This window comes from Phyllobates terribilis, unplaced genomic scaffold (assembly GCF_046119375.1).
Source record: "Phyllobates terribilis strain yellow unplaced genomic scaffold, ASM4611937v1 Scaffold_1__5_contigs__length_1240528914, whole genome shotgun sequence".
NCBI classification, from domain to species: domain Eukaryota; kingdom Metazoa; phylum Chordata; class Amphibia; order Anura; family Dendrobatidae; genus Phyllobates; species Phyllobates terribilis.
The window spans coordinates 385920113-385947667 of record NW_027362761.1 but is presented as its reverse complement, the minus strand read 5'-3'; the positions used below and the strand labels follow the sequence as shown (position 1 = coordinate 385947667).

The following is a 27555-nucleotide window of genomic DNA, read 5'->3' as shown; positions in this document are numbered from 1 at the left end:
GACTAAGTGTAAGTTTGTGGAAGGCACTATAATTTTTTTATACAATATATTTTTATTGTCCAATATGTTTGCCATTTACTAGAATTAAGAGCAGGAGTGTTTGCATGTTCCTTCACAAATTCTTGGTCAGTGGTAAATCTAGTCATGGAATTTTCATGGGTTAAATATGTCACAGTTGTAACATGTATTTAAAAAATATTGACTTTTGGCAAAAAAAACAACTAATTTATTTGAGATAAAACAAGAAAATGTAAGATTAAGAGTGGTTTGCCATACCGGGCAACCCCTTTGTAATTTGCCCAGGGAAATGAAAAAAAAAATAAAAAAAATGATGCTCACCTCCTTTACAGGCACAACTCCTTAACAGCACAATTTTAACATGCAGTGGGGGCATCACGTGAGTGCTTCAGCAAATCAGCAGTCACTGATCAGCTGCAGTATTCACATTTCATTGTTTCTTCTAGCTCAGCTTAGACAAAATGTGAATTCTGCAAGAAATCATTAATTGGCTACAGCATTTCTTCTTGGAATAATGATGCCGGACTTTGACCTGACTACACCTTTGTCTCACCCCTCTGCTTATCTGACCCCAAACCTCTTGTCTTCCCTGCCTCGTGACTTGTCCGTGAGTAGTGACTCAGTTTCACATTGGTCAGAATTCCAAGAAAGTAGCAGATCAAGACAAAGTAGCTAGGTAAACAGATGGTCACAGGCAAAGTCCAAGGTCGGGCAACAAAGATCAGAAAACAGGAACCTTGAGCACAGAGCAAATGCACACCACTTGAGCTAAGCTACAACTGACATGGTCTGATTATAGCTAGCCAGTTAAATAGTCAGGTAATCACCCAGAATGGGTGACACCTGGAAGACCCTGCTGGCCCGGCGAGATTAGGCAGCTTGGCCATCAATCACAATACCGACAGCCTAGCATGCCCCTGATTAAGATTACCTGATTGGGCTGTCACTCACAATACTGACAGCTTCATATGACCCTATCCAGAAAGGCACCTGAGCTGTCACTCACAGAGTGGTGGAATCGTGACAGCAAAGAAACAGCTAAATGCACATACCACCTGCTTGTTTTCTATCTATCTCTGTCATCCTCTTCTTTGATTAACAGATCTGGCTTTACAGGAGCTGGAGAAGGGCGGAGAAAGATGGTGAACTAAGTGGGAAGGTGCACTTAACTGTTTGGTCACGCCAAAGGTGCATTGAACAACTGTGCTTGATTTGAACAGGCTCTCTTTAAAATTTGTTGCTGAACCTCAAGGGTCTTTTATTTATTTACTTTATGTGGCACCAATATTACACAGCGCTGTACAGAGCACTGTACAGAGATTTTCATCACTCAAAATAGTCCTTTCCACATTGGGAATACCAGTCACCACTGCTTGATGTGACATCAGTATCAAATCATCACTACAGCGGGATTGCATTAGCAACTCATTACTTGGTGTGTTTTTAAGGGGTTGTCCACTACTTGGAAATCCCTTCTCATTCTTCATGTTTGGACCCATTTAAATAACAACACTTATACTCACCTTTCATGCCGGCTCCATTCCAGCGATGTTAACATTCACGTTCCCGGGGCTCACGTGAGGTTGTGACGTCACACAAGCCCTGCGCCCAATCAGCGCTTGCTCCACTGTCCCCGCTTTTGAGCATCAACAGGAAGCCAGGGCTTCGGCTGCTCTTTGAATTCCTCTTGATGGTCAATTTGTCCGAAGGAGGGGACAGCGATGCCAGCGCTGACTGCACGTGAGCTCCAGGAACGCAAGTGTCTACACAGCAGGAACTGCGTCAGCACAGGAGGTAAGTATAAGTTTTTATTTTAACGGGGCCAAACATAAGAAACAAGAAGGGGTTATTCTAGTAGTGGACAACCCATTTAAGCGGTGGCCAATATTCAATAAACACCACACGATTGCATATAGAAAGGGACAGAGAAAGACACAGAATCAATAAAAAGCACATATTACAGTTTTTATTGCTTTCAGATTAAACATCCATATTTAAAAATTTTAGAAAACTGCTTCGACTGGGTAAAAATATGTTATGAAGAGTTAATTCAATGGTGGAAAACAGTGTAGAATAGTTTGGCATTTGGTATAAAATGTAATATTAAAATGTTTCTCTGAAAGGTCAGGAAAGTAAAAATTTTGTGAGATTTGTCTGAGAATTCTGTTGGAAAACAGGATGCAAAACTGCACATAAATTCCAATTTACAAGCAGTCTTAACGGATTACCACGTTTCCCTCTAACTGATCCCTGGCGCACAAATGCTCATTTGTTGTTTTCTTGTGAGTTCTTGGCTGCAGCTGTGTCATCTGCTATGAGATTTGGTGTAAAACATGTTTGAAGGAGCTATGGGACCTGTGTCTCTTACGATTAACATGGTAACAATGGTTCCTAAAGCATGTATAATAATATAATGTCATTTATATAAAAATGAACATAAGAAAAGGGATTCATCAGAACTTAAACAGCACAGATGGAAAATAAAGTGTCATTCCTTTATTTACAAGCTGCAAAAATAACCTCAGCTGCCTCAATGAAAATGCATCAAAAAGTGTGAAATCAACCGAATTTGAATTTGTTTTTACTCTTTGAACATCTGTTCTGCGCTGGTTTCACATTACATTCTCTTATAGACCTTCAGCAAAAGACTCAATGATGTAGCCTTGTGTAAGCAAATCTATTTTCGTCTGCACTATGTCCACTTATTTACATGGTAATTTTGTTTTTTTTTGTGATTGTTCTGTATCTTTCATCTCTTTATATTCCATAATCTCCTTTACAAACAGATACAATTTTAACTTGCAGAGCTTCCCAAAAAAAGACACAAATGCTTTTCTAAAAACTGCCTTCTGCTAAACTCCTTAAAGAAACATTCCTGACAGTGGAGGAGACTTACTAAAACTGCCGCAGAGGTTTAGCAATTTATTTCACTTCTTTTGCGTAGAGAGCTTACTTACAATAAAATGTTTTTCTACTTTAATAGACTTTGGGTGGAATTTATGTAAAGCAATGCAGCATGATGGTGATGTTAGAAAGTCATACTTATTTTTTTGCTTCCTGCAAAAATTTGCAAACTACTTGGTTTGGTGATTAGTGGGAGTGGGCATAATGGATTTACCATAATTTATGCCAGTAATTAGTGTAATTGATACCAAAAATCTATGGGAACTCATGGGTGGTAGAGAGTTCAGTTCATGATGCACGGGCTGACCCTGTTGTGCTAAACTTATTAAGGAACGTGTGCCTCTTAATATGTTTGGTGTATTTTACTCCCAACCAACCGTGCCCTTAGTGGCTGCACTTAGGCCTATGGAGCAGCTGTGGACCGTAAGCCGGTACGTGCTTTACAGCTCTTGCAGGATGATGGACATTTCATTTTAATCTTTATTGCAGCAGGAGGCGCAGGTTTAATGTTAGCAGGCTGTAGCATTTTTACGACTAATACTGGAACGTGAGATAAGCTTTGTACTATAGATTTAATTACAAACAAGATGATCTGTTTGAAGGAAGAAGATACAATTGTAAATTATAGTCATATTTCTGGTCATTTTCACTTTAAAGCAGATAAGTAACATAAAAATACCCATTAACCTTCAAGTGCAGAGCAGTGGTCCATTCTCCTTTCCTTGGGTATGACAAACTCTTGTTACATATCACATGCAAGTCATAGACTTCTGCAATACCAGCTGTTAAATATAGATTTATTCTAAAATGTAACATTAGTCATGAATTGGGGAGTGCATAACACACACGTCTAATGGGACACACACGTACAATGGGACACACGTACAATGGGACCCACATGTACAATGGGACACACACGTATAATGGGACACACACGTACAATGGGACACATGAACAATGGGACACACGTACAATGGGACCCACATGTACAATGGAAAGAGAGAGAGGAACGCAAATGAACAGAACCTGTTGGCACGATGAAGAAAAGTAACCGAAGGGACACTCACCTTCTGAGGTTGTCCTACCCTGCACAACCCCAGTGATCATATAAGGTGAGGATATGAAAGTCAGGCAACAGGCTGTGTGTGGCGTCCTAATTCGGGTCAGGAGACCGCTGAGAAGCGTGGTCAGAAATGGATCACTGCAGGTCCTTGAGCCGCAGGATGATTAATGCATAATCCAAAGCAGCTCCCACTGCAAGCCCAAAATAGGGATAGTAAATAGAAGGTAAAAAAGATGCAGTAGAAGGAGGGCTAGGACAAGGGAGTATTATAAAATATAAGGTAGAAAACCTTTAATATAATTTGGTACAAAAATTCCAAAACGCGTTTCGATAGCATCAAGCCATCTTCATCAGCTGGTCGCCTGATGAAGATGGCTTGATGGTATCGAAACGCGTTTTGGAATTTTTATACCAAATTATATTAAAGGTTTGCTACCTTATATTTTATAATACTCCCTTGTCCTAGCGCTCTTTATACTGCATCTTTTGTACCTTCTACACATGTACAATGGGACCCACATGTACAATGGGACCCACATGTACAATGGGATACACACGTACAATGGGACACACACGTACAATGGGACACGCACGTACAATGGGACACACACGTACAATGGGACACACACTTTCAATCAGTTGCTGCTGAATTGAAGCCAGGATACATTTACTTCAGTGTAATTTTAGGAATCAGGACATTTCTCGAAGAGTATACATTTAACCTCTGCTTGACTAGGTGCCATGTTTTTATGACACCCATTAATGAGCAAAAACACAATTAAGAACACCAACTGGTATCAAGTAGATTTAATTTTTTAATGTTTCTTCTTTGCCTATTTGGTATAGTAAGTATATACTAAGAAGGCAGACCTCGTGTCTTTTGCTAGGCCCCAGCTATCTTAGCAGCCAGTCAGCACCCAGCAATCACTTAGAGTGATACAGGATGCCGCCTTTCTCTGTCTAACCACTTAAATGCCCAGATTGTTATTGACTGCCACCTACAGGTGAGTGAATTCCCTCAATTATGGGCGGCAAGGTGGCTCAGTGGTTAGCTCTGTTGCTTTGCAGCGCTGGGGTTCTGATCTCAGATCCCATTAAGGACAACATCTGCAAAAACTTTGTATGTTCTCCCATGTTTGCGTGGGTTTCTCTCACACTCCAAAGACATACTGATAGTCAATTTAGATTCTGCGTCCCAATGGGGACAGTGATTATGATATCTGTAAAGTGCTGTGGAATATGATGGTGCTATATAAGCAAAGCATAATAAATAAATCAATTTAGGCAGCAGATTACATTTGATACAAATAAATATGGTTGGAATCGAAAGTTCCCTGATTCTTGAAAAGACATTTATCATACTTTGAGCTCTCTTCAGGTCCCGAAGCTTAATAAACAGAGGAGAGGCAAGGAGTTAAAAATAACAAAAGATTATACCCATCTGTCCTATGATCACCACTCGTCCTACCGCTGCAGCTCCCTGATCAGTCCTGTCCTCCACCTACTCCATCCAATGTTTGTCTTTCAGTGCTTATCATGTTGGGCACAAATCATGTTATTAAAATCAATCACATGCATCTCACCCCACCTGACCATGTGAGGTCAAGTCAGCACCAAAAAGATCTAAAATCCGGAGGGAGCAAGTAGAAAATTGAGCGCACCAGGAAGGGTGAGAGTAGACTTAGGACAGATGAGAACATCTTTTACTATATATTAACGCATTCCCAGCCATCAAAAGAATCCAGCAAAATGGCAGCCAAAAAGGAATCTCAAAAATTTCAGATTAGCCTAAATCCAAATTTTGGGGGAAATTTGTAACAAATCTATTTACTCATTTACAACCACAGCATCTAAAGGCTTAAACTGTGGAGTTGGAATTGTCTCCTAACCCTTCAGTTATGGCAGAAGCATGGCTATGTAATTTAGCCCACATCTACAGTTGACCTTATGGGTGCACAGATAGCACCCGCGAGGTCACAGTCATGAAAATATACTGTACATTGTGGAGCAATAACAGACAGCCACTTATGAGCTTACGGTCCTATTTACACATTGCAGATTTGCATTGATCAGTGTTTCAGCAATGAATGCAAAGAAGAAATAATCTTTTAATTTTATTTCCCCTGTGTTTGTGATGCACTTCCAGCTTTGGTTGATGCAAAATCCTGACAACATTTGCAATGTATGTATGAGGCCTAAGGAATCAGAAAATCAATGATAAAAAACACAGAAGATAATTATATTCACGCTGTCAGTCTACAGCTTTTCTTTTCTTAAAACATAACTGTCTCATAGAGAGCTGTAGACGTTTGATTGTGATTTGTATCAGAAAAGGAAGAAAAGAAATAAACATAAAAAACTGCAAGTTCTCTATTATTATTCTTAAGTGTCTTCTGTTTTGTGTTCTTTTAAAGTATATGGACAACTTTTTTTAACTGAAATGCATGTATGTTTTAGCTGAAAAAAAAACATTTTTACTATTTGGGTTTCTTTAAAATTTTTTACCCTTTTTACCTTCTATAGTTTTTTGCTGGCTGCAGAATGAGTTAAAGGGGTTGTCCGAACAAAGAATAATAAGTCTCCAGTCACTCTGTGTGACTGCAGACTTATGAATCCCCCCAGCATAGGCACTGTGCGCTGCGGGGATTCGCTGGTATGAGACCTGGTAACAGAGGGTATGTATGTGTTATACATACCCCAGGCCATTCAGCGCCGCCTCTCTACATTCACTTGTATGGAGCGAGACCACATCCCATCTAGTGACGTGGATGGCCAGTGGGCGTGTCCGACTAGAAGGTGCAGCCTCGCTCAATACAAGTGTATGGAGAGCGAGGCCACGCCCACTGACCTGGGGTATGTATAACACATACGTACCCTCCGTTACCGGGTCTCATACCGGCGAATCCCCGCAGCGCACAGTGCCTATGCTGGGGGGATTCATAAGTCTGCAGTCACACAGAGTGACTGGAGACTTATTATTTTTTGTTCGGACAACCCCTTTAACCTCTTTCCGATGTGGTACGTAATAGTACGCACCACATCGGCACCCCCTGTTCAGCGAGGGCTCCGGCGCTGAGCCCGCACTGAACCAGGCACATGTCAGCTGATTTATTCAGCTGACATGTGCCCGCAACAGCCGCGGGTGGAATCGCGATCGCGGCATTTAACAGTGCTGCGCTGGAAGCGTGTTGCTTACCCCGCCCATCGGTGACCCCGTCACGTGATCGTGGGTCACCGATGCGTAGGCATGACAACCCGGGGTCTGCAGCAGACCCCTGTTGTTGTCATGTAAAGATTGCTATGAGCACCACCTAGTGGTCGGCGCTCATAGCACAGGAGCATTTGTACTACATAGAGGCGATCTGCTCATCACCTCTATGTAGCAGAGGCGATCAGAGAGTTGCTGCTTCTAGTCTCCTATGGAGACTATTGAAGCAAGCAAAAAGTGTAAAAAAATGTTTTTAAAAATCTTAAAAAAAAAAAAATATATAAAAGTTTATATCACCCCCCTTTTGCCCCACTCAAAATAAAATAATAAAAAATAAACCCCACATACCCCATATTTGGTATCGCCGCATTCAGAATCGCCCGATCTATCAATATAAAAAAAGAATTAATCCGATTAGTAAACGCCGTAACGAGAAAAAAATTCTAAATGCCAGAATTACGTTTATTTGGTCGCCGCAACATTGCAATAAAATGCAATATCGGGCGATCAAAACATCGGATCTACCCGAAAATGGTATCAATAAAAATGTCAGCCCGGCACGCAAAACATAAGCTCTTACCCAGCCCCAGATCTCAAAAAATGGAGACGCTACGGGTCCCGGAAAATGTCGCCTTCTTTTTTTTATTTTTTAGCAACCTTTGAAATTTTTTTTAACCACTTAAATGAAAAAGAACCTATACTTGTTTGGTGTCTACGAACTCGTAATAACATGGAGAATAATAATGGCTGGTCAGTTTTAGCATTCAGTGAACATGGTAAAAAAAAAAAAAAACAACAACTGTGGAATTGCAATTTTTTTGCAATTTCACCACACTTGGAATTTTTGTCCCGTTTTACAGTACACAATATGGTAAAACCAGTGATGACGTTTAAAAGTACAACTCGTTCCGCAAAAAATAAGCTCTAACATGGCAATATTGACCAAAAAATGAAAAAGTTCTGGCTCTGGAAAGAAGGGGAGCAAAAAACGAAAACGCAAAAACGGAAAATCCTCCAGTCATGAATGGTTAAAAGGAACCTGTCAACCATGTTTTTGCCACCCAATGTCCAAGCAGCATAATGTAGGGGCAAAATCATTATAGCCTCAATCCCCCTGATGATGCCATTTTGTTGAAAATTGGTGGGGAGGCTAGTAGCTGACTAATTTTAATCATATGCAATGATAGGTATCATAGAATATTAGAGAGAGTAGGATCCTATCCCAATATGTAGTCGGTGTAATAATAATAATAATAATATTTGCAAATCCCTTCAGTTAGAAATATAGTATAGTTCTTCTGATTCACTATGTCTCTTTCTTCATGGGCAGGCATTGCAGTAGCTTAGGTATCCATGGTTATGACCAGTGACAGTAGCTATTTGCTAGTGGTTGTAACCATGGATACCTAAGGTCCTGCTGTGCTTGCACATGAGGAAAAAGACATAGTGAATCAGAAGAACTATATCACATTTCTAATTAAAGGTGTATGCCAATATAATTATTATTATAACAAATACTACATATTGGGATAGGATCTTGGAGCTGGGAATACCCCTTAAAGTACTGTGATATATGGTGACGAGCTGCAACACAGACGGTTACCTGCTGGTGAGTTTTTAGGATGCGTACTTATTATGTAAGACATATATTTGTATTCGATTTTAAAATAAAAGCAAACCTCTGCTTTTCTCTTGAAGGATGCTTTAAAGCAAACCACTTTCCTTAACATATGTTCTTAATCCAATGAAATGATAATCAATACAGCAAGAGGAGCTACAATTACAGCTTTCACAGTATGATCCTAACCCAGTAAAGACACCAACTGTTTGGCTAGTTTCCATGGAAATAAATAAAAAAAAATGGCATAATATTTTATATTTAACTTGCATTGATTTGCAAAAAGAGGATGTTCCATATTGAGATGCACCAAAGCTGGAGCTATGAATTTATTTAGCTGAGGTAAAGTAAACTAACCATGTCCCCTATATTACACATTACGCATATACTGTATGTATGTACACACGGGTATGCACATTACCAACATTTATACTCAATACACACATATATACACATTACACACACATATAAACACACATGCACACAACACTCAGACATACACATAAAACAACTTTTCCTGCAGATCACTGTCACATATCAGCAGAGGGATCCAGGGTACCAGACGACAGAGCCACTATGCAGGCTCTCTCCTCTCTTTTCTATCTGTCCTAAAACAACTGATACCTGAATCAAGTTACAACAGCTGGTAAGAAGCTTTAGCTTTTGTAATTTGAAAGAGGACAAGATATCATCTTTAACTCTCCTCTCCCTAACTGCTTCATAGTCTCCATCCGTGGGTGCACTCCTGGACATCCTAGCAAAAATCTGCAACTGGAAAAATGTGCAGCCTCAGCTAAGTTTCTCACTGATGGTGAAAAACAGACAAATACTGTGACTAGATAGATCTGACAAATAGCTATGAATCGATCACACTTGAAATTGCTACACTCATCTTTTTTTGTTTACATGGTATATTAACTTATGCAACTATTTTTAGTGCTGAAATATACCTTAAAGGGTTGTCTACCCTGTGCATATAATCCATACCATGGAATGGCTGATGGGGGATATAGGAAAGCTAACTATTATGGGTACATATTTTTATATAACTTTTAGTTATGTATACTGTAGTTACATAGTTTCTTTTTTTCTGCACCCATGCCCCCTTGCCATCTTAATCTTCTCCCCTAATGGCCCCACTAGAGCTTTCGTACAAATGACCACTGCTGCAGGGGCACATGTCATGATTCTGTCCATCAACAGTCTCTCATGGAAATGTACTGTGCCTGCAACAGTTTACTTTCTAAATGTGAATCGTTGAGAAGCTGGGCTGTCCAGAGAGAAGACAAGGGAGCATGGCTTTAGAAAGGCAGAAAATGGCACAGAACTTCTGTAGACTATTAATACTATATGTCACCTATATCTCTATTAACTACTCTTGCTGATTATGTACAAGTCGGCTGATGCCTTTAAAGGAAATCTGTAATCAAAAAAGATATGTGGCCCTCCTATATGGGTGCACGGGTAGGATTCCACTCCGTAATAGGTAAAATTGAGAGCTCGGCACTCCAAAATTTGTTGCAAAAATCAAAAGAGAGTCTTCATTGAATAATATAAATTTGCCACTTCATTTGCACAGTTGTGACCTCTCTGACCAGTGCAGATACCACAGAAGAGCGTATATGGTTCAATTTCCTTTGTGCACCAACAAAACACTTGTGGAACCTTATTCACCAGCATCCTGTTCTGATGAAGGCCGTATCAGGCCGAAACGTTAAAACTATGCAAATTTCTATTATTCAATAAAGACTCTCTTTTGATTTTTGCAACAAATTTTGGAGTGCCAAGTTCTCAATTTTACCATTTGAAGGAAATCTGTTAGGCTGTGTGCACACGATGCGTTTTTAATGCGTTTCCGCGGCGTTTCTGCTGCTGCGGAAACGCCGCGGAAACGCATTAAAAACGCATGGTAGAAGGGCAGCAATGTTCCAGAATGGAAATCCGCATGTGCTGTGCCCATGATGTGGATTTTTCCGCAGCGTAAACGCTGCGATCAAAAATCCGCAGCATGTCCATTAATTTTGCGGAAACGCTGCTTTTTCGCCGCCATTGACTTGCATTAGAACGCATGGAATCCGCATCACTGTATATGTAGATGCGCATTCCATGCGTTCTAATGTGCGGATGGTACCCGGGTGTGGATGAGAGGACTCTCATCCAGACCCAGGTACCATTAAAAAGAAAGAATAAAATAAAAAATATATATATACTCACCTTCCAGCGTCCAGCGCTGCGTCCTCCTGGCTTCCCGGGCACTTCGCGGTGGAATGATGGACCTATGCTGACGTCAGAGTCATGTGACGGGTCACGTGACACTGACATCGGCAGGTCCTTCAGTCTTACACTGCCGGCAGCCGGGACGGAGGGAAGCAGGACACCGGGGGCCATCGGAGGGTAAAGTATATATTTATTTTTTTATTTTTTGACATTCACACACTATATAAATCCATGTCGGTTGCATGGATTTATATAGTGTGAAGTTGACAAGCACTTTCCAAGTGATGCTAAAATCGCTTGGGAAGCGCTTGTCAACCCGCATGCGGAAATGAAAGTGAAGACCGCTTCACATCCGCATGTCCCTGGCAGGAAAATGCATGTACAATCCGCATGCGTTTTTTCCTGCCAGGGAGATGCGGAAATGCTCAGGAAAAAATCCTGAGCATTTCTGCATCGTGTGCACATACCCTTAGCAGATTTTTGCTATGTAATCTGAGGACAACATAATGCAGCAGCTGAGACAGTTTTAATGGATGTGTCACTTATTAGGCTGCGTGCTGTTGTTTTAATACAATGACTGTTTTATCAGCAGGAGATAATCACTGCCTGGACCACAGTGCACTGAGCTCTGGTCCGACTCTGACCTCCTCTGATAAGCAGCTCACTGTCAATAAACAATGTACATAGAAATCTGTGGTGTGGAAGGGGTTAGCTTTCTGAGCTCTACTACAAGCTCCATCTAAAAACTCTGATTGTGTCCGAACGGCTGCACCCAGTAATCTAAGTGACACATCGTTGGATTCAGCTTCTCTTTGCCTACATTCTGCTGCTCTCAGATGAAGTATCAAAAACCTGGTGTCACATTCCCTTTAAAATATAAAAAAAGAGCAAACTTAAAAAGTATGCAGACTTGTGTCTCTTTGTGCTTGCAGACGACAAATAAATCTGTTGTGTAGTTAAAATATACAGTCATTTGTTACTCATTTTCCTCTGTTATTCTTTTGGTTGTATGGATAGCATTGTGTTATAAATAATAATGGGACTCAATTCCTATAGTTAATGCCATTTCATCACACCCTAATTTAATTAGCACATCAATCCTCATTAGTTGCCCTGTCCTGTGGTCAAGTAGTAAGTATAAATTTACCCTACTCCCCCCTCCCCAATAGGATAACATTTCTATCTAAGCTTAACAACATAAAGTTTCAGAAATAAGGTTGGTTATTATGGTATTCCTATATCTTATCCTATTAAGACAATACAAGGAAAAGCGGACCATATTTATATTATTTTAATTAAATTTTGTCTCCAGGGATGCTTAAAATTATGATAAAACTTTAATACTGATAAAGTCAGTGGAAAGGAAGCTTGACTTAATCTCTTAGCGTTTAATCAACAGAAAAAAACAGCCTAGGATGATGTTGAGCGTGAGAATGTACTGCTGAAATCTTCTTCTTAAGAACATATAAAAAGGGACTTAGACACTGTGAGCAAACCGCATGTTAAGGGAACAAGTTAGGAAATGACATTATTTTATTGAAACTGTATAGCCGGATGATTACTAACTGGAAGGATAGTTTACAGTACATCTAATACAAAATGTTAATACTGAAATGAAAGAAATGAAAAGAACACAAGTATTAGGGCAAGAGATGATTGAACCTTTGGAAATTCAAACTCACCGGGTTCATAAAATTGTTCCAAAAATTAGATTTGTGGCAAATTTACTGTATTTCCCATGAATCTGGAATAGTCCAGCTGCATTTGAACGGTGTGTAGAACATTTTGACATCTCTCAAAACTTTATCCAATGTGTATACATTGGCAATATAGAAGAAAGGTATGCCAAACTTTTATACAGCAAGAAGAATAAGAAATGTGTGTACTTTGAATAGATGAATAAATTACACTTACACTGACATGTGCCATCTCTCGCTTTCCCTTTTGATACAACTGAATGTCCAACAACACTAGTGCTTTTTTTGTGGAAGGAACTGTGTGCTGTCACCTCCATCCCTGTGATGTAAAAACATAAAATAGCACTCCTTAGCTAGCCCCCAACTTTTATACTGTCCGTGATAGTCCACATGATGTTACGCTATACCCCGTGATGGGCATTATAGGTAAGCTTGTCTGGCTGTGCCTTTCATCATTAGCCCCCTCTCTGGCTCTTCAGCAATGTGTGAAATGGCGCTGGGCATTTTTTTGGGCCAATCTGTGTGGATTGAATGACAATATGTTTGAGTTCACGGGGACTTTCGAATTTTAAGAAATTTGTCTCAATTTTGATGTGGATCGATCCAATCATCTCTAATTATGACTCTTATTTATGGTGCGGCAAAATTTCACTCACCACCCCCACTGCTGATTCTTCTTGGAGTGGTGTAGGGCACCCATGACCATCCGATGGATACCGATCTAGATGACTAAAGCAACCCAGACTGCTTTGACATCTTGGTCAATGCTCCAGGTTCATTTTCAAAATTCAGCAGTTAAAATGAGTTTGGCATTGGCTGCTGCAGTCTGCATAGGAAGTGACTGAGATGACATTGCTCCCAGTATGATGAAGTAAGCTTTTTCATCTTGGTCACTGCCTATGTAGAGCACAGCAGTGAAAGACAAATTTATCTTGACTCTGACGCTCTACAAAGGCAATGAGTCAGATGGCAAGGGGCTGCATTGTGCTCTCCCACATCTCCCTGCCCCTCCTCTCACTTGTAAGTTAGAGCTACTGTCTCAAAATTATAAAACTGTCTCCTGCTGAAAAAAACCTAACTAATGTTATAATAAACTAAATTATTATATTGTTAATAGAGTTCAACAACCTAGGAACGAGCTTGAGATGAATTTCCTGAAATTCACAATTGTATGCAAATTTGAGCACTTTAGCATTCAAAATAACAATCTTGCATGGAACCACTGCTGAAGCATAAGTGAGTGGGCTAATGCCTTTTTGCAAGAACGTGTGGGCTTCCCAATAATGCCCACAACCCTGACCAGGGTCTTTTTTTAACTTTTTACCAGGATAAGACCCTATTATGCTATTTCCAGTTTCCTTCCATTGTATTGAATTTAAATAATGTACCCCCACAAGGTGATGCCCGGATGAAGGTTGTGTCGGCAGCAAGTGAGAAAACACACTTGTTGCCGGATACATCACCCACTATTACAATCTCTGTACTATATTATATTGTAAAATTTGCTGCTGTCTTCCCGTAACACAGGCAAGAACATAGGTAAAGACATAAAAACTGCTATGGTGCCCTTGGAGAAAGGTGACCCATTCTTGCTTGAACGAATCATTATCATTACTGGATACAGACACTCCATTTTTTGAATAGATAGCAAGTGGGAATAGAAAACAGAAAAAAAAATCAATTAGCTCAACACTTCCTTTTTATTAAGATTTTTTATATAAAAAAATAAAAAAAATCTAACCATACACCTTTGATGATCCAATGGTCTAATCTATCTGAGAATAGCCTGATTGTATTTTTACATACATGATTATTTCTTGTTCCTAAGAGATAAGACTCTGCCCGAGGTCTAGTAGTGGCTTATCCCTTCTCCCCTTCCTATTAAAATAAGCATGCACACTAGGCTGTTCTCATTTTCTCATTGTGCATGTTTATGGGGCTGTCAGGAGCGATGTAGACGGCACTTATAGTCAATGGAATGGATTAACCATATGCATGAGCCTATATTAGATGGAGGATGCGTTCTAGCTCTCTCTGCCTTTTGTTCTTTTTCCCATTGGCATTGTCATAGACTGTTATAGAACATTAGGTAATTTGTAATTATTTTACATTTACTGAATTCAGCTTTTAAGCTTGTGATATACTATAGGATGAAAGCTCCCGGATTTTGTGCCGGTGTGAAGTATATCGTACCAGCAATGTTTCTTCAAGCTCACTATATTAATCTTTTGTAAGCAATTCCCTGCTTCTAGTATGGATCTTTTCCTGGGCATGAAAGAAAATGTATTAGAGGCTCCAAGCTAGTGGATGAAAGTAAATATATTAAAGGGTTTTAAAGGAATTAATAACACTGCTCTTAAGGGGTTTATTGAAGCACTCTCTGCAGCAGACTCCCTCTGAAATATGGGCTAACATTTATGATGGCACAACCAATTCTTTTTTTGTATGTATGGATAATAAGCCAAGGGAGCAAGTTCTCTGCTATTAAGTAATGGTTACTGTTTCAAGCTGATTTATGCAACTAGGCCTATAACGAAAACGGCAAAACAAGGTTCATTCACAAGGATTGTGCAATGTATCAATACTTTAATGTGTTTCAAATTGTTGCAGTGCCAAACCTTTCAAGATTCCTCATAAATATGAAGCAGCTCTTCAATAATTGGATAAAGTATGTGTGCTAGTCTCTCTGCACACTTAAAGGTAATGATAATGTGGATTTTATCAAATCTATATCAGAACACTGAAATACAATATATACAGACGCGATAGTAATAAGTAGTAGTAATAGGTAGTGGAACAGATAAAATCTATAAATTTCAACTGCATGGCTAGCTCCAAGTTTATGAAGGTCTTTGGGTGCCATAATCCTTATGAGCCTCTCTTTGCTTTCAATTTTCCCTCCTCGCCTAACTTTTTTTATTTTTTCGGTCAGTAGAGTTGCAAAAGTGCTTACTACTTGTGGGGCAAACTGTAGTTTACCATTTTTCGATTCATGTGACATTTTGATCTCTTCTCCCATTTTTTTGGGAGGCAAAATAACAAAAAAAAAACCCAGCAATCCTGGCATTTTGATTTTTTTTTTCGTTTCCAAATTCATGATATGATACTTTATTAATTTGGATGGTTATGCACAAGATGATACAATGTTTTAGAGTTTTGGTACAGTAAAAGAGAATATATGAACTTTTATAGAAATTTTTTAAATTCTTTCTACATTTTTTATTGCTCTTCCTAGGGAATTTGACCCTCTGATGACTTGATTGCTTGTACAATACACCTCAATACTGTAATATTGCAGTCTATATAGAAATTACCTATATCCTATGAAGCCCAGGCTGTTGCTAGAGCATAAAACATTTTTTGTATTACATGTATCCTACCACTTATACCTGTGACCCTTGAGGGGGGTCAAGGATAGGCTTAATGTTCAATTGAGATCAAGAAAATGCTTGTGTTTTAGTCAATGAAATATAAGTTAACCTATGGTTGCGCATACAATAAAAGCTAAGTGTTCCTAAAAAGGTTGTTATAAACAAATGACCATATTATATTTAGGCTGCCAGGATCCCAGACTAACTGTGCGCTTTCACCCCCTGTAATATACCTTATATGGTTAAGAACAGACTAGTATAAAGAAGTAGAAGATGTAAACCTTCTTGCGTTTAGTAAAACTATTATACATATTTGTTTAGTTTGTAGATTTATATTTTGTGAATTAAGTTTACAAAATGTGTTATTCTGACATCATGGATTACATTATTGAGCCTATTCAGTTAGCTGCTATTGTTCTGTAACAAGAAAGTGTATAAACCTTAATGGATGCTCTGGCTCCTAACTCAAAGTAAATGGATATATGCTTGAAAGTGTATAAACAAAGCATCTGTCTATTCAACAAACTGGAAGGAGATCAGAACCTGGTTTACATAAGAATATAGATATATTTATTTACTGCTTGTGAAGTAATCTCACCCGTGCAGCACATGACTTAAATGTCTATCTATACAAGGCATGTAAATGTAAAAGTCGCAGAGGTTCATCCAGGTGGCTTAGCTATTTGGCTGTGTGCCCACGATGCGTTTTTTAAGCGTTTCCGCATCGGCAAAAACGCTGCAGAAACGCTTAAAAAATGCTTGGTAGAAGGCCTGCCATGTTCCCCAATGATAATCCGCATCTGCTGTGCACATGCTGCGGAAATTTCCGCTGCGGATTATCATTGCGGAAAAAAACGCAGCACTACCAATTATTTTGCGGAAGTGCTGCGTTTTCGCCGCCATTGACTTGCATTGGAATGCATGGATTCCGCATCACCGTATATGTAGATGCGCATTCCATGCATTCCAATGTGCGGATGGTACCCGGATGTGGAGGAGAGGAGACTCTCATCCAGACCCAGGTACCATAGTACGTTGTAAAAAAAAAGAATAAAATAAAAAAATTAATGTTATATTTACCTTCTGATGGCCCCCGGTGCTCTCGTCCTCCCATGCCGGCAGACGGGTCACGCGATGCTGATGTCGGCAGGTCCTTCAGTGTACCACGATCTGCCGGCAGCTAGGACAGAGGGAAGCATGACTCCAGGGGCCTTCGGAAGGTAAGTATAATATTTATTTTTGTATTTTTTACCATTTTTATGGTCACACTATATAAATCCATGCCGGTTGCATGGATTTATATAGTGTGACCAAGTTGTCAAGCACTTTCCAAGTGATGCTAAAATCGCTTGAAAAGCGCTTGACAACCCGCAAGCGGAAATGCATGTGAAGAACGCTTCACATCCGCATGTACCTGGCAGGAAAAACGCATGTAAAATCCACATGTACAATTCCCATGCGTTTTTTCTGCCAGGGAGATGCAGAAACGCTCAGGAAAAATCCGGAGCATTTCTGCATCGTGGGCACATAGCCTTATTGTCGTATAGCTTTCTGCACTGTAAAGACACTCAACTATGATTGTCAATGATACGGACATACTAAGAAAAAGATTTCACTGCATTCAAAATTCCCATAGACTAGTATCAGTCAGGCCATGCCAAACAGAGCATCCTTTTGGTATTGAGATATGTGTAGCTAATATATACAGTACCTTTGTCTCAACTAGATTGAAAAGTGGGCAGCATGGTGGCTCACTGGTTAGCACTGTTGCTTTGCGGCACTAGGGTCCTCTGTTCAAATCCCACCAAGGACAACATCTGCAAGGAGTTTGTATGTTCTCCCCGTGTTTTTGTGAGTTTCCTCTGGGTACTCTGAGTTCTTCCTACTCCAAAGACATACTTGATTGTGAGCCCCAATGGAGACAGTGAATGTCATGATGATGTCTGTAAGGCGCTGTGTAATTAATGTCACTATATAAGCAAGTAAAATAAATAAAAGCATAATCGAAACAACCATATGCAATGGGAATCAATGGTAGATTTTGACAAGTGTATAGACATACCGTCCACACGCCTGACAGTGTAATTTTTAAATTTCGATTTATTGTACTGTAATAAATAGTTTTATATACAGTCATATGAAAAAGTTTGGGCACCCCTATTAATCTTAAGCTTAATGTTTTATAAAAATTGGTGTTTTTGCAACAGCTATTTCAGTTTGATATATGTAATAACTGTTGGACACAGTAATGTTTCTGCCTTGAAATGAGGTTTATTGTACTAACAGAAAATGTGCAATCTGTATTCAAACAAAATTTGACAGGTGCATAAGTATGGGCACCTCACCAGAAAAGTGACATTAATATTTAGTAGATCCTCCTTTTGCAAAAATAACAGCCTCTAGTCGCTTCCTGTAGCTTTTAATGAGTTCATGGATCCTGGATGAAGGTATTTTTGACCATTCCTCTTTACAAAACAATTCCAGTTCAGTTAAGTTTGATGGTCGCCGAGCATGGACAGCCCTCTTCAAATGATCCCACAGATGTTCAATGATATTCAGGTCTGGGGACTGGAATGGCCATTCCAGAACATTGTAATTGTTCCTCTGCATGAATGCCTGAGTAGATTTGGAGCTGTGTTTTGGATCATTGTCTTGCTGAAAGATCCATCCCCTGCGTAACTTCAACTTTATCACTGATTCTTGAAAATTATTGTCAAGAATCTGCTGATACTGAGTGGAATCCATGCGTCCCTCAACTTTAACAAGATTCCCGGTGCCGGCATTGGCCACACAGCCCCAAAGCATGATGGAACCTCCACCAAATTTTACTGTGGGTAGCAAGTGTTTTTCTTGGAATGCTGTGTTTCTTTGCCACCATGCATAAAGCCTTTTTGTATGACCAAACAACTCAATCTTGGTTTCATCAGTCCATAGGACCTTCTTCCAAAAAGAAATTGGCTTCTCCAAATGTGCTTTTGCATACCTCAGCCGACTCTGTTTGTGGCGTGCTTGCAGAAACGGCTTCTTTCGCATCACTCTCCCATACAGCTTCTCCTTGTGCAAAGTGCGTTGTATAGTTGACCGATGCACAGTGACACCATCTGCAGCAAGTTGATGCTGCAGCTTTCTGGAGGTGGTCTGAGGATTGTCCTTGACTGATCTCACCATTCTTCTTCTCTGCCTTTCTGAAGTTTTTCTTGGCCTGCCACTTCTGGCCTTAACAAGAACTGTCCCTGTGTTCTTCCATTTCCTTACTATGTTCCTCACAGTGGAAACTGACAGGTTAAATCTCTGAGACAGCTTTTTGTATCCTTCCCCTGAACAACTATGTTGAATAATCTTTGTTTTCAGATCATTTGACAGTTGTTTTGAGGAGCCCATGATGGCACTCTTCAGTGGAGCTTCAAACAGGAGAACAACTTGTAAGTGGCCACTTTAAGTAGCTTTTCTCATGATTGCATACACCTGGCTATGAAGTTCAAAGCTCAATGAGGTTACAAAACCAAAAAAAGTGCTTTAGTAAGTCAGTAAAAAGTAGGTAGGAGTATTTAAAACAAGAAAATGATAAGGGTGCCCATACTTATGCACCTGTCAAATTTTGTTTGAATGCAGATTGCACATTTTCTGTTAGTACAATAAACCTCATTTCAAGGCAGAAACATTACTGTGTCCAACAGTTATTACATATATCAAACTGAAATAGCTGTTGCAAAAACACCAATTTTTAGAAAACATTAAGCTTAAGAATAATAGGGGTGCCCAAACTTTTTCATATGACTGTAATATATGTGTATATGTATGTATATTCAAATTTATGAGTAGAAAAGCTCAATAAATTGCAGTTGCTTTCTTAAGCCATTCCATATTCAACTTGAATATTATGCGAAACATCAAGATAATATTATACAGATATATCAATATTACAGCATTTATTTGCTCTTTTTTTCCAGATGCAGCAACTATTCCATGAAAATTATGAACACAACAGAAAAGGATATATACAAGATCTGCACAACAGCAAAATTCATACAGCTATAACACTGCACCCTAATAAAAGACCAGCATACCAGTACAGGCTGCATAATTATATACTGAGCCGGAAGATTTCTGAATTACGCTTTCACACCATCCAGCTTCATAGGGAAAGTGTTTTGATGAGCAAGCTTAGTAATATGGAAATAAACAAGCTAGACCAGCAGCTTGGTATGATGCCATCTTACAATAGATTTCAACCACGGGAAAGAAATGAAGTAATTGAATGGGAGTTTCTTACTGGAAAACATATATATTCAATGTCTGCAAATGCTCCGCCATGCCAGAGTCTAAATAACCTTCTCAAGGTGTCTTTGGATGACACGGTGATGCAAGTAATGGAAATGATCAATGAGAACTCCAAATCAAGAGGAAGGTTAATTGATTTTAAAGAAATCCAGTATGGCTACCGCAGGATCCATCCTATGTATGGAGTAGAATATATATTAGATTTGTTGCTGTTATATAAAAGGCATAAAGGTAGAAAACTGACTGTTCCCGTAAGGCGTCATGCATATCTACAACAATCATTTAGTAAACTATTCTTCAAAGAAGATGAAGAATTAGATGTGCAGAGTTTCTTGCAGAGCATTAATAGCGATACACAGTCTTTCTCATTTTTATCGAACTCATTAAAAATGTTTTCTGCTCTTCACATGACTAAGGAAATGAAAGAAAAGAGTGACAAGAAAATACATTTCCTTGTTCCGCTCACCGGAAGGTATGATATCTTTACAAGGTTTATGGAAAATTATGAAAAGGTCTGCCTGATCCCAAAGCAAAATGTAAATCTAGTCATTACTTTATTTGATTCCGAAACAAACTCAGACTCCTATAAGCACATTGAACTCATGGCGGAATATCAAAATAAATACCCACTGGCGGAAATGTCTATAATGAAAATGTCAGGACAGTTTTCCAGGGGGCTGAGTCTTGACAAAGGATCCGCTCAGTTTGACAATGACACTTTATTGCTCTTCTGTGATGTAGACTTGTTGTTCACTTCAGACTTTCTACAAAGGTGTCGGGATAACACTATTCAGGGACAACAAGTGTATTACCCAATTGTATTTAGTCAGTATGACCCAAAAGTACTATATGGAGGAAATCCTCATGCAGATAGTAACTTTGTCTTTACGAAAAAAACTGGATTTTGGCGAGACTACGGATATGGTATTACTTGTATTTATAAAAGTGACCTACTGAAAATTGGTGGCTTTGATACATCCATTCAAGGATGGGGCTTAGAAGACGTCGACCTCTTTACTAAAGTTATATCTTCTGGTCTCAAAGCCTTTCGAAGTCAAGAAACGGGGGTGGTTCATGTTTTTCATCCTGTTCAATGTGACCCCAATTTAAACCCTAAACAGTATAAAATGTGCCTGGGTTCCAAAGCAAGTACATTAGCATCTGCCTCTCAATTAGCAGAGATTTGGTTAGAGAAACATTTAGGTGTCGGATATAATAGAACGCATTCCTGACATGTCTACTCTGACGTCAAGAGGAGTTTACCTCATGCTATAACTTTGTCATCATTGTCCACAAACTCCTCTGTGTCTTCCAAAGGATATTTTCTGTTCACTCAAATTGATAAAAAAAAAAAACAGCTCTAGTGATTAGCGATATTTTAATTTCCTGCTGAAGATGAGGTTACTATTCCCATTTTTGTGTTTGGAAATGAGTTAAGATTTGCCAATAAGTTACATGATCTCAAGGAGCACACTTTTCAAGACTACACCATCCAAACAGGAAGATGGCTCTGAATGGGAAATAGGATGTGATATCATTATTTTGTTTTCCAATGTGACCCAAAATATTTGCTGGCAAAGGTACCACAGAAGTGCATTATGCTTCCCTTTGGGAAGAGACTTGAGTTTTATAATTTATAACAAGACTTAAATATATAAACACTACTTTTGTTCATCTTTTAGAATTTTTAAAGTAAAAGATAACTATGATTGTATCTTTATTTTTTAAACTCCATTCGGAGGGTCTTTTCATGAACATCTGGTACTGGTTACCAAGATCTAAAATGTCTTACTATGCGTCCATTTTTGAATGTGTTACTCCAATATTAAATCGACTCTCTAGGGAATATAATTGCATCAAAATTCAAGATCTGAACAGTCTAGAATTCGTTTTTTTATAATGTGCTGGCAAGAAGATGAATTGTATTAAAAATAATTTGAAAACAAAAAAACATTTAACCATATTTCCTTTTTTTTTCAAGAAATATGCAAATTTAGTTTTTAATAATTCCAACCACAAATATATTCCCATTAATTCCTTTTGCTGTAAAATTGAATGTGACAAATTGCTGGATATTTAAAAGATATTTACTGGTGAAGTGCTGCTTAGATTGTCTATTATCTTTCAGTTGCCCTGACAATGACATATTTGAAATATTGTATTATTGGTTTTGGCAGGATAACAGTCATTTAACATATAGTATTATCCTGTTTACCAATTAGCACTACAGCTTACAGTTTATTCTCTAACTTAATATAAGAACAATTTAATGAAAATCTTTGCAACTGGCTAAATCTTGCAAGGCATATTTTACTATAACTCTATAGACTGAATGTAAAAAATGTCATTTCCATATTTTGGTGCTTTATAACGCTTTCCTCAGGACAGATTTCAAATCTTGTCAAGATCTTAATGGATTATGCGTTCAGCGGACTCATCGCTGATGCCTGTCTGCAATGGTGTACAATATAGTAAATAACACTTCTTCCAAGTGGACAATCAATATACGACTATGTTTCTTACATTAGCCCTGGTAAAATAGTCATCACTAAAGCTCCCGTCTTACATAGCGAGATCGCTAGCGAGATCGCTGCTGTGTCACGGTTTTGGTGACGCAACAGCGACCTCACCAGCGATGTCGCTATGTGTGACACTTTGGAACGATCAGGCCCCTGCTGTGAGGTCGCTGAACGCTGCAAAGTGTCCTGGACCATTTTTTGGTCATTGGTCTCCCGCTGGTCAGCACACATCGCTGTGTGTGACCAGCAGGAGCAGTGATCAGGCTGGTAACTATGGTAAACATCGGGTTACTAGGGGCACAAGCGCACTTAGTAACCCGCTGTTTATCATGGTTACGAGCCTGCTAAAGTGAGCGGTAACCTCCCGCTCACTGTAGCAGAGTGGTAACCATGATAAACAGCGGGTTACTAGGTGTGCGTGTGCCCCTAGTAACCCGATGTTTACCATAGTTACCAGCCTGCACCTGCTTCAGCAGGCTGGTAACCAGGAGCAGGACATCGTGGAAAGATTCTTTCCACGATGTCACTGCTCCCCTGATCGTTGGTGAGCCTGTCTGTTTGACAGCTCACCAGCGACCATATAGCGACGCAGCAACGATCCCTGACAGGTCGTATCGTTGTCGGGATCATTGCAGCATCGCTAAGTGTGACGGGGCATTAAGAGCTGATCCCAAAGTTTGTTCTATGTATGTTAAGGACAGTTGTGTCAAAAGATTTAAAAATTACCATTTGTTAAAAATGAGCACGAAGATTCAATGGACCCTGGTCTAGCTGCCACGTTGGTAGTCTTTGACTGCCGAAACAGGGCCCTGAAAAACCTCCTCTTACCATTTGGCATCACTGATACCTCTTCTGATTACTAGGCTCGACACAATGTCATTATTGCGGTGTGACACATGTGTGATGTTGCATCAGGCCTACTAATCAGAAGAAGCACTGGGAATGTTGACAACTAGGAGGAAAAAAAGGATCACAGCACTCCAGTCCTAGTGCAAAGTGCCCAAGCAGAGTGCTATCGTGGCAAGAAAAATTTGGCACTCTTTTTCATATTGCATTGTATAGTTTATTGTTCAGCAATCCAAACACATGACATATGGTCATCAGAACAGTTGTACCGCCACTCACTGCGCTTTTTTTCACCATTGTAATCAGTCTCTGCAATCCAATGTTTGAGAAAGGTCATATAATCTGACCAAAATGTCATATTTTTGGACTGCTGAACACTAGACAGAACAACTATACCTTGCTATTTGAAAAAGAGTATTGAGTTCTTTCTATCGTGACACCTAGGAAGAGGCCATGGGGCTCTTGTCTGGTGACCACTGACTACCAATGTGGCTGCTGTAACAGGGTCCATCAAATCTTTTTGGTCAACTCTACCATTTATGATTTCGTCAACTGCATCTACTATAACAAGATGTCATCCATACTAGTAAATGCAACTAACATCATCATATATAATTCCTACTAGCTGTTAGCCCCTTAGTGCCTGATGGGACCTGTAGGCCAAATAAGAAAACACCAGTATTATAAATTGTAATAAGGAAATGGGAGCCCTGTAACAGATTGTGCAGTGTCAATCAGTAGGATCAAACTACGTGCGCATATGCCGTATATGCCTTATGGCAAGAAATTGATTTGATTAGATGAGTCACAGAATATAATATACAAACCCGTTTTCAGGAAATAATATTTAGGAAACGTGGGTTATATCAAATGTAACAGTTGATGATACCAGTATTGGAGATAGTGGTAGCCAGAGGAGAGTCTATGAAGATTTTTTTTAATATCACTTGGATAACATGTCTCTGGTCAAAATCATTTTGAAACAATATCAACAGCAGAGATATTGTGTAATGAACTAATTATCCTAACACAGGTTATTAGATACTGGAACATGACATAATTTAATGGGGTTGTCTCAGAATAACAACGTCATTTATCCCAAGGATAGTCCTGTAGACAATGAACCAAGTGACATTCCGCATACACGCTTGCTGTTCACCATTCACCCCCATTGTAATGATCGGCAGGGGTCCCAGTGTTCGGACAGTTATCACCTGTTCGGTGAATAGCTGATAAGTTGTGACCGTGGGACAACCCCTCTAAATGTTGTAATACATTGAGCTTATTTCATTCATTACCATGTTTAATAAGGTTTTACAGTAGAAGAAAAAATATGACTTTTTTCTAGAGACAGTGGCACATTTCTTCCCAGGTTGTGTGTAGCATTGGCTTTGTAGTATTATTGGAGGTGAGCTAAAATACTAGATACAACCCATGAACAGCTGTGGTGCTATTTTTGGAAGGGTGCAATCTATAGATTTTTCTCTTATAGATTTGTGAATGGATTATAAAAAAATTCTTTATACTTGATAGAAACAGTAAAACAAAAACATGGTACTACTATATGTTAAATGTACTGTACAATGTTATATACTGTATATTTATATGTACAAATTCCCAAGAGTGTAAAAATACATCATAAATATGACAATCAACCAAAAAAAGTGAAAATGCCTAATAAGAGCAAATGTGTGACCACAAAGGACAGACATGTATTCTACAGATGGTATGTTGATTGCAAATGTTGCCTTGAAATAATTTTCTTTTATCAGTGTATCTGTGATGGGAAGACTAGTTGTAGCATTGCTGGAACTGAACCTCAACATCTGGCTTCTTGAATCTGATGACTCTGATACTTGGTCAACTTAAGCAACATTCAGCAGATGGAGACGTATTCATTCCAGAAATGAATAGCTGCTATTTTAAGGTTATGTGAATTTATTATGTCTAGTTTTAAAAGCAAATGGTTACAAAAATTACCAAGAAATACTAAAGAAACTGCAAGTTATCATGAAACACAAAGCCGTTTCCTGTTTCTTCTGACATCTGAAAATAAGCCAAATTTGACATAGTTGGAAAGTATGTGGTCAAAAATGCAAAAAGAAAATGTCCTTGTAAAGAAAATAAAATGTAAAAATCTGATAGTCCGGCACCTGTGGAATCAGGAGTTTTAGTTTTTGGGATTATTAAATTGATATTAGGTAATTTTTTTGCATGTGCATAATTGGACAGTTGTGACTATTTTTCCAAATTTATCTAATTAACATTGTTGGCTTTCTTTCCCTCAGTTTACTGCCTTGGGTCCTGATTGATATCACAAGAAACTTATTTTCCAACTAGTGCCCCTAATTCAGCAGTTTGGGGAATATAGACATAATGTCTACCTTAAGTCTGCTTCCACAACATAAACCAACAGACAGATTGCCCTAGTGTAGAGCAGCATCATTGATTGGGATAGCAGCAAGGCAACATGATAATAAAAAATATCTGCCCTGGTCATTGTGGTCACACAGGTCAAATTGTAAGCAAACAGGGTGTTTTTACTTTCTTTAAGACTGTGCACTGGTCTTTCATTGTCTTTAAATGTAAAATGTTTTCGATTTTTTCATTCTTTTTGATGGGTGCTAGAAAACCATTATTTCAGACATTGGGTGCCGGACCAAAAGAATTTTACTATTTTATAGATTTTTTTTTAATACCCTATGCTTTAAAAAATGACGGTTGAGCAAAAGAATATCTTTAAAACAGCAATGCATATTTTAGTGGATGAATCTTGCCTGCAGCTCTGTATAAAACTAACTATTGTTGAACAAGTACTAGACTGTACTTTTGATAATGATTTTTTTTTAATATGTTCAGACATGTTATTCTTTACATTGTCTATTGAGACTTGTGATGCTTGTCTCTGTAGAGCCATTCTTGTTATTTTTTTGTATGTATTATTTAAGGTATTATTGGTTACTTGCTGGTCTGGTAACTTATGCAAAATCGATCATTTTTTTTCTCTGTTAATTTTATAAAATATTTCATTTCTTTAACATCATTGCACTTTTGTGTTTTTAATGTATTTATTCAGCACAATAAAACTATATTCTAAAGTTCTAGCTCATACAGTGAGTTGTTTCAAAAACAAAATCAGAAAATGATACCATTAAAAGGAACCTATAATGTCCCCAAAGTCTATTAACCTGAAAATTTAGTTTTAATCAGAAGGCGAAAAATGCTCTAAAGCTGCCAAACTGCTGCACTGAAAGCCCAGCTGCCAGGAGGAAAGTAACTTTATTCCTCCCGACAGCCTCAGTGTGCCAGGGCATGGTTACTGCCATGCGCACTGCATACTGAGCAGTGACTAAAGCCATGCTGGTTGTACCTTTATGACTGAAAGCCAGAGACTGTCGGGAGGAATAAACTTTATTTTCTCCCGGCATCGGGGCTTTCAGGTCAGTCGCCAGGCAGCTTTAGAACCTTATTTGCCTGCAAAATAACACTAAATCTGCAGGTTAGTAGCATTTGGGGACATTACAGGTTCCTTTGAAAGTATTTAAAAATGTGAACACAATGCTTTCACACTTTATACTTAAATTCATTTTGACATTTATTTTCTCAATAATATGAAACTGATATAACCGAGAGTTACTGTCTACAAGTTTCAGGACAGAAAATAGAAAATAAAGTTCGTAAAAATAGAGCATGACAAATGGCCATCATGGGATCAGGATGTTTAAAAAGCTTTTTCTAAGGCTCTTTTCACAATGTGTTTTGCATCCATAAACCTCCATTTATCTGGTGAAGGGCAGTGGGCGATCTGATGGA

General features: G+C 38.9%; 1 protein-coding gene across 1 annotated transcript in view; it reads left to right on the top strand.

Moving 5' to 3' along the window:
• Positions 1–26840, top strand: part of CHSY3 (chondroitin sulfate synthase 3) — a 472099-nt gene extending 445259 nt beyond the window's left edge. Inside the window, exon 3 of the mRNA XM_073676516.1 lies at positions 20047–26840. Coding sequence (XP_073532617.1) covers positions 20047–21609 — 1563 coding nt within the window. The 3' untranslated portion in view covers positions 21610–26840. The remainder of the gene's footprint in view (positions 1–20046) is intronic.
• Positions 26841–27555: the final 715 nt, after the last annotated feature.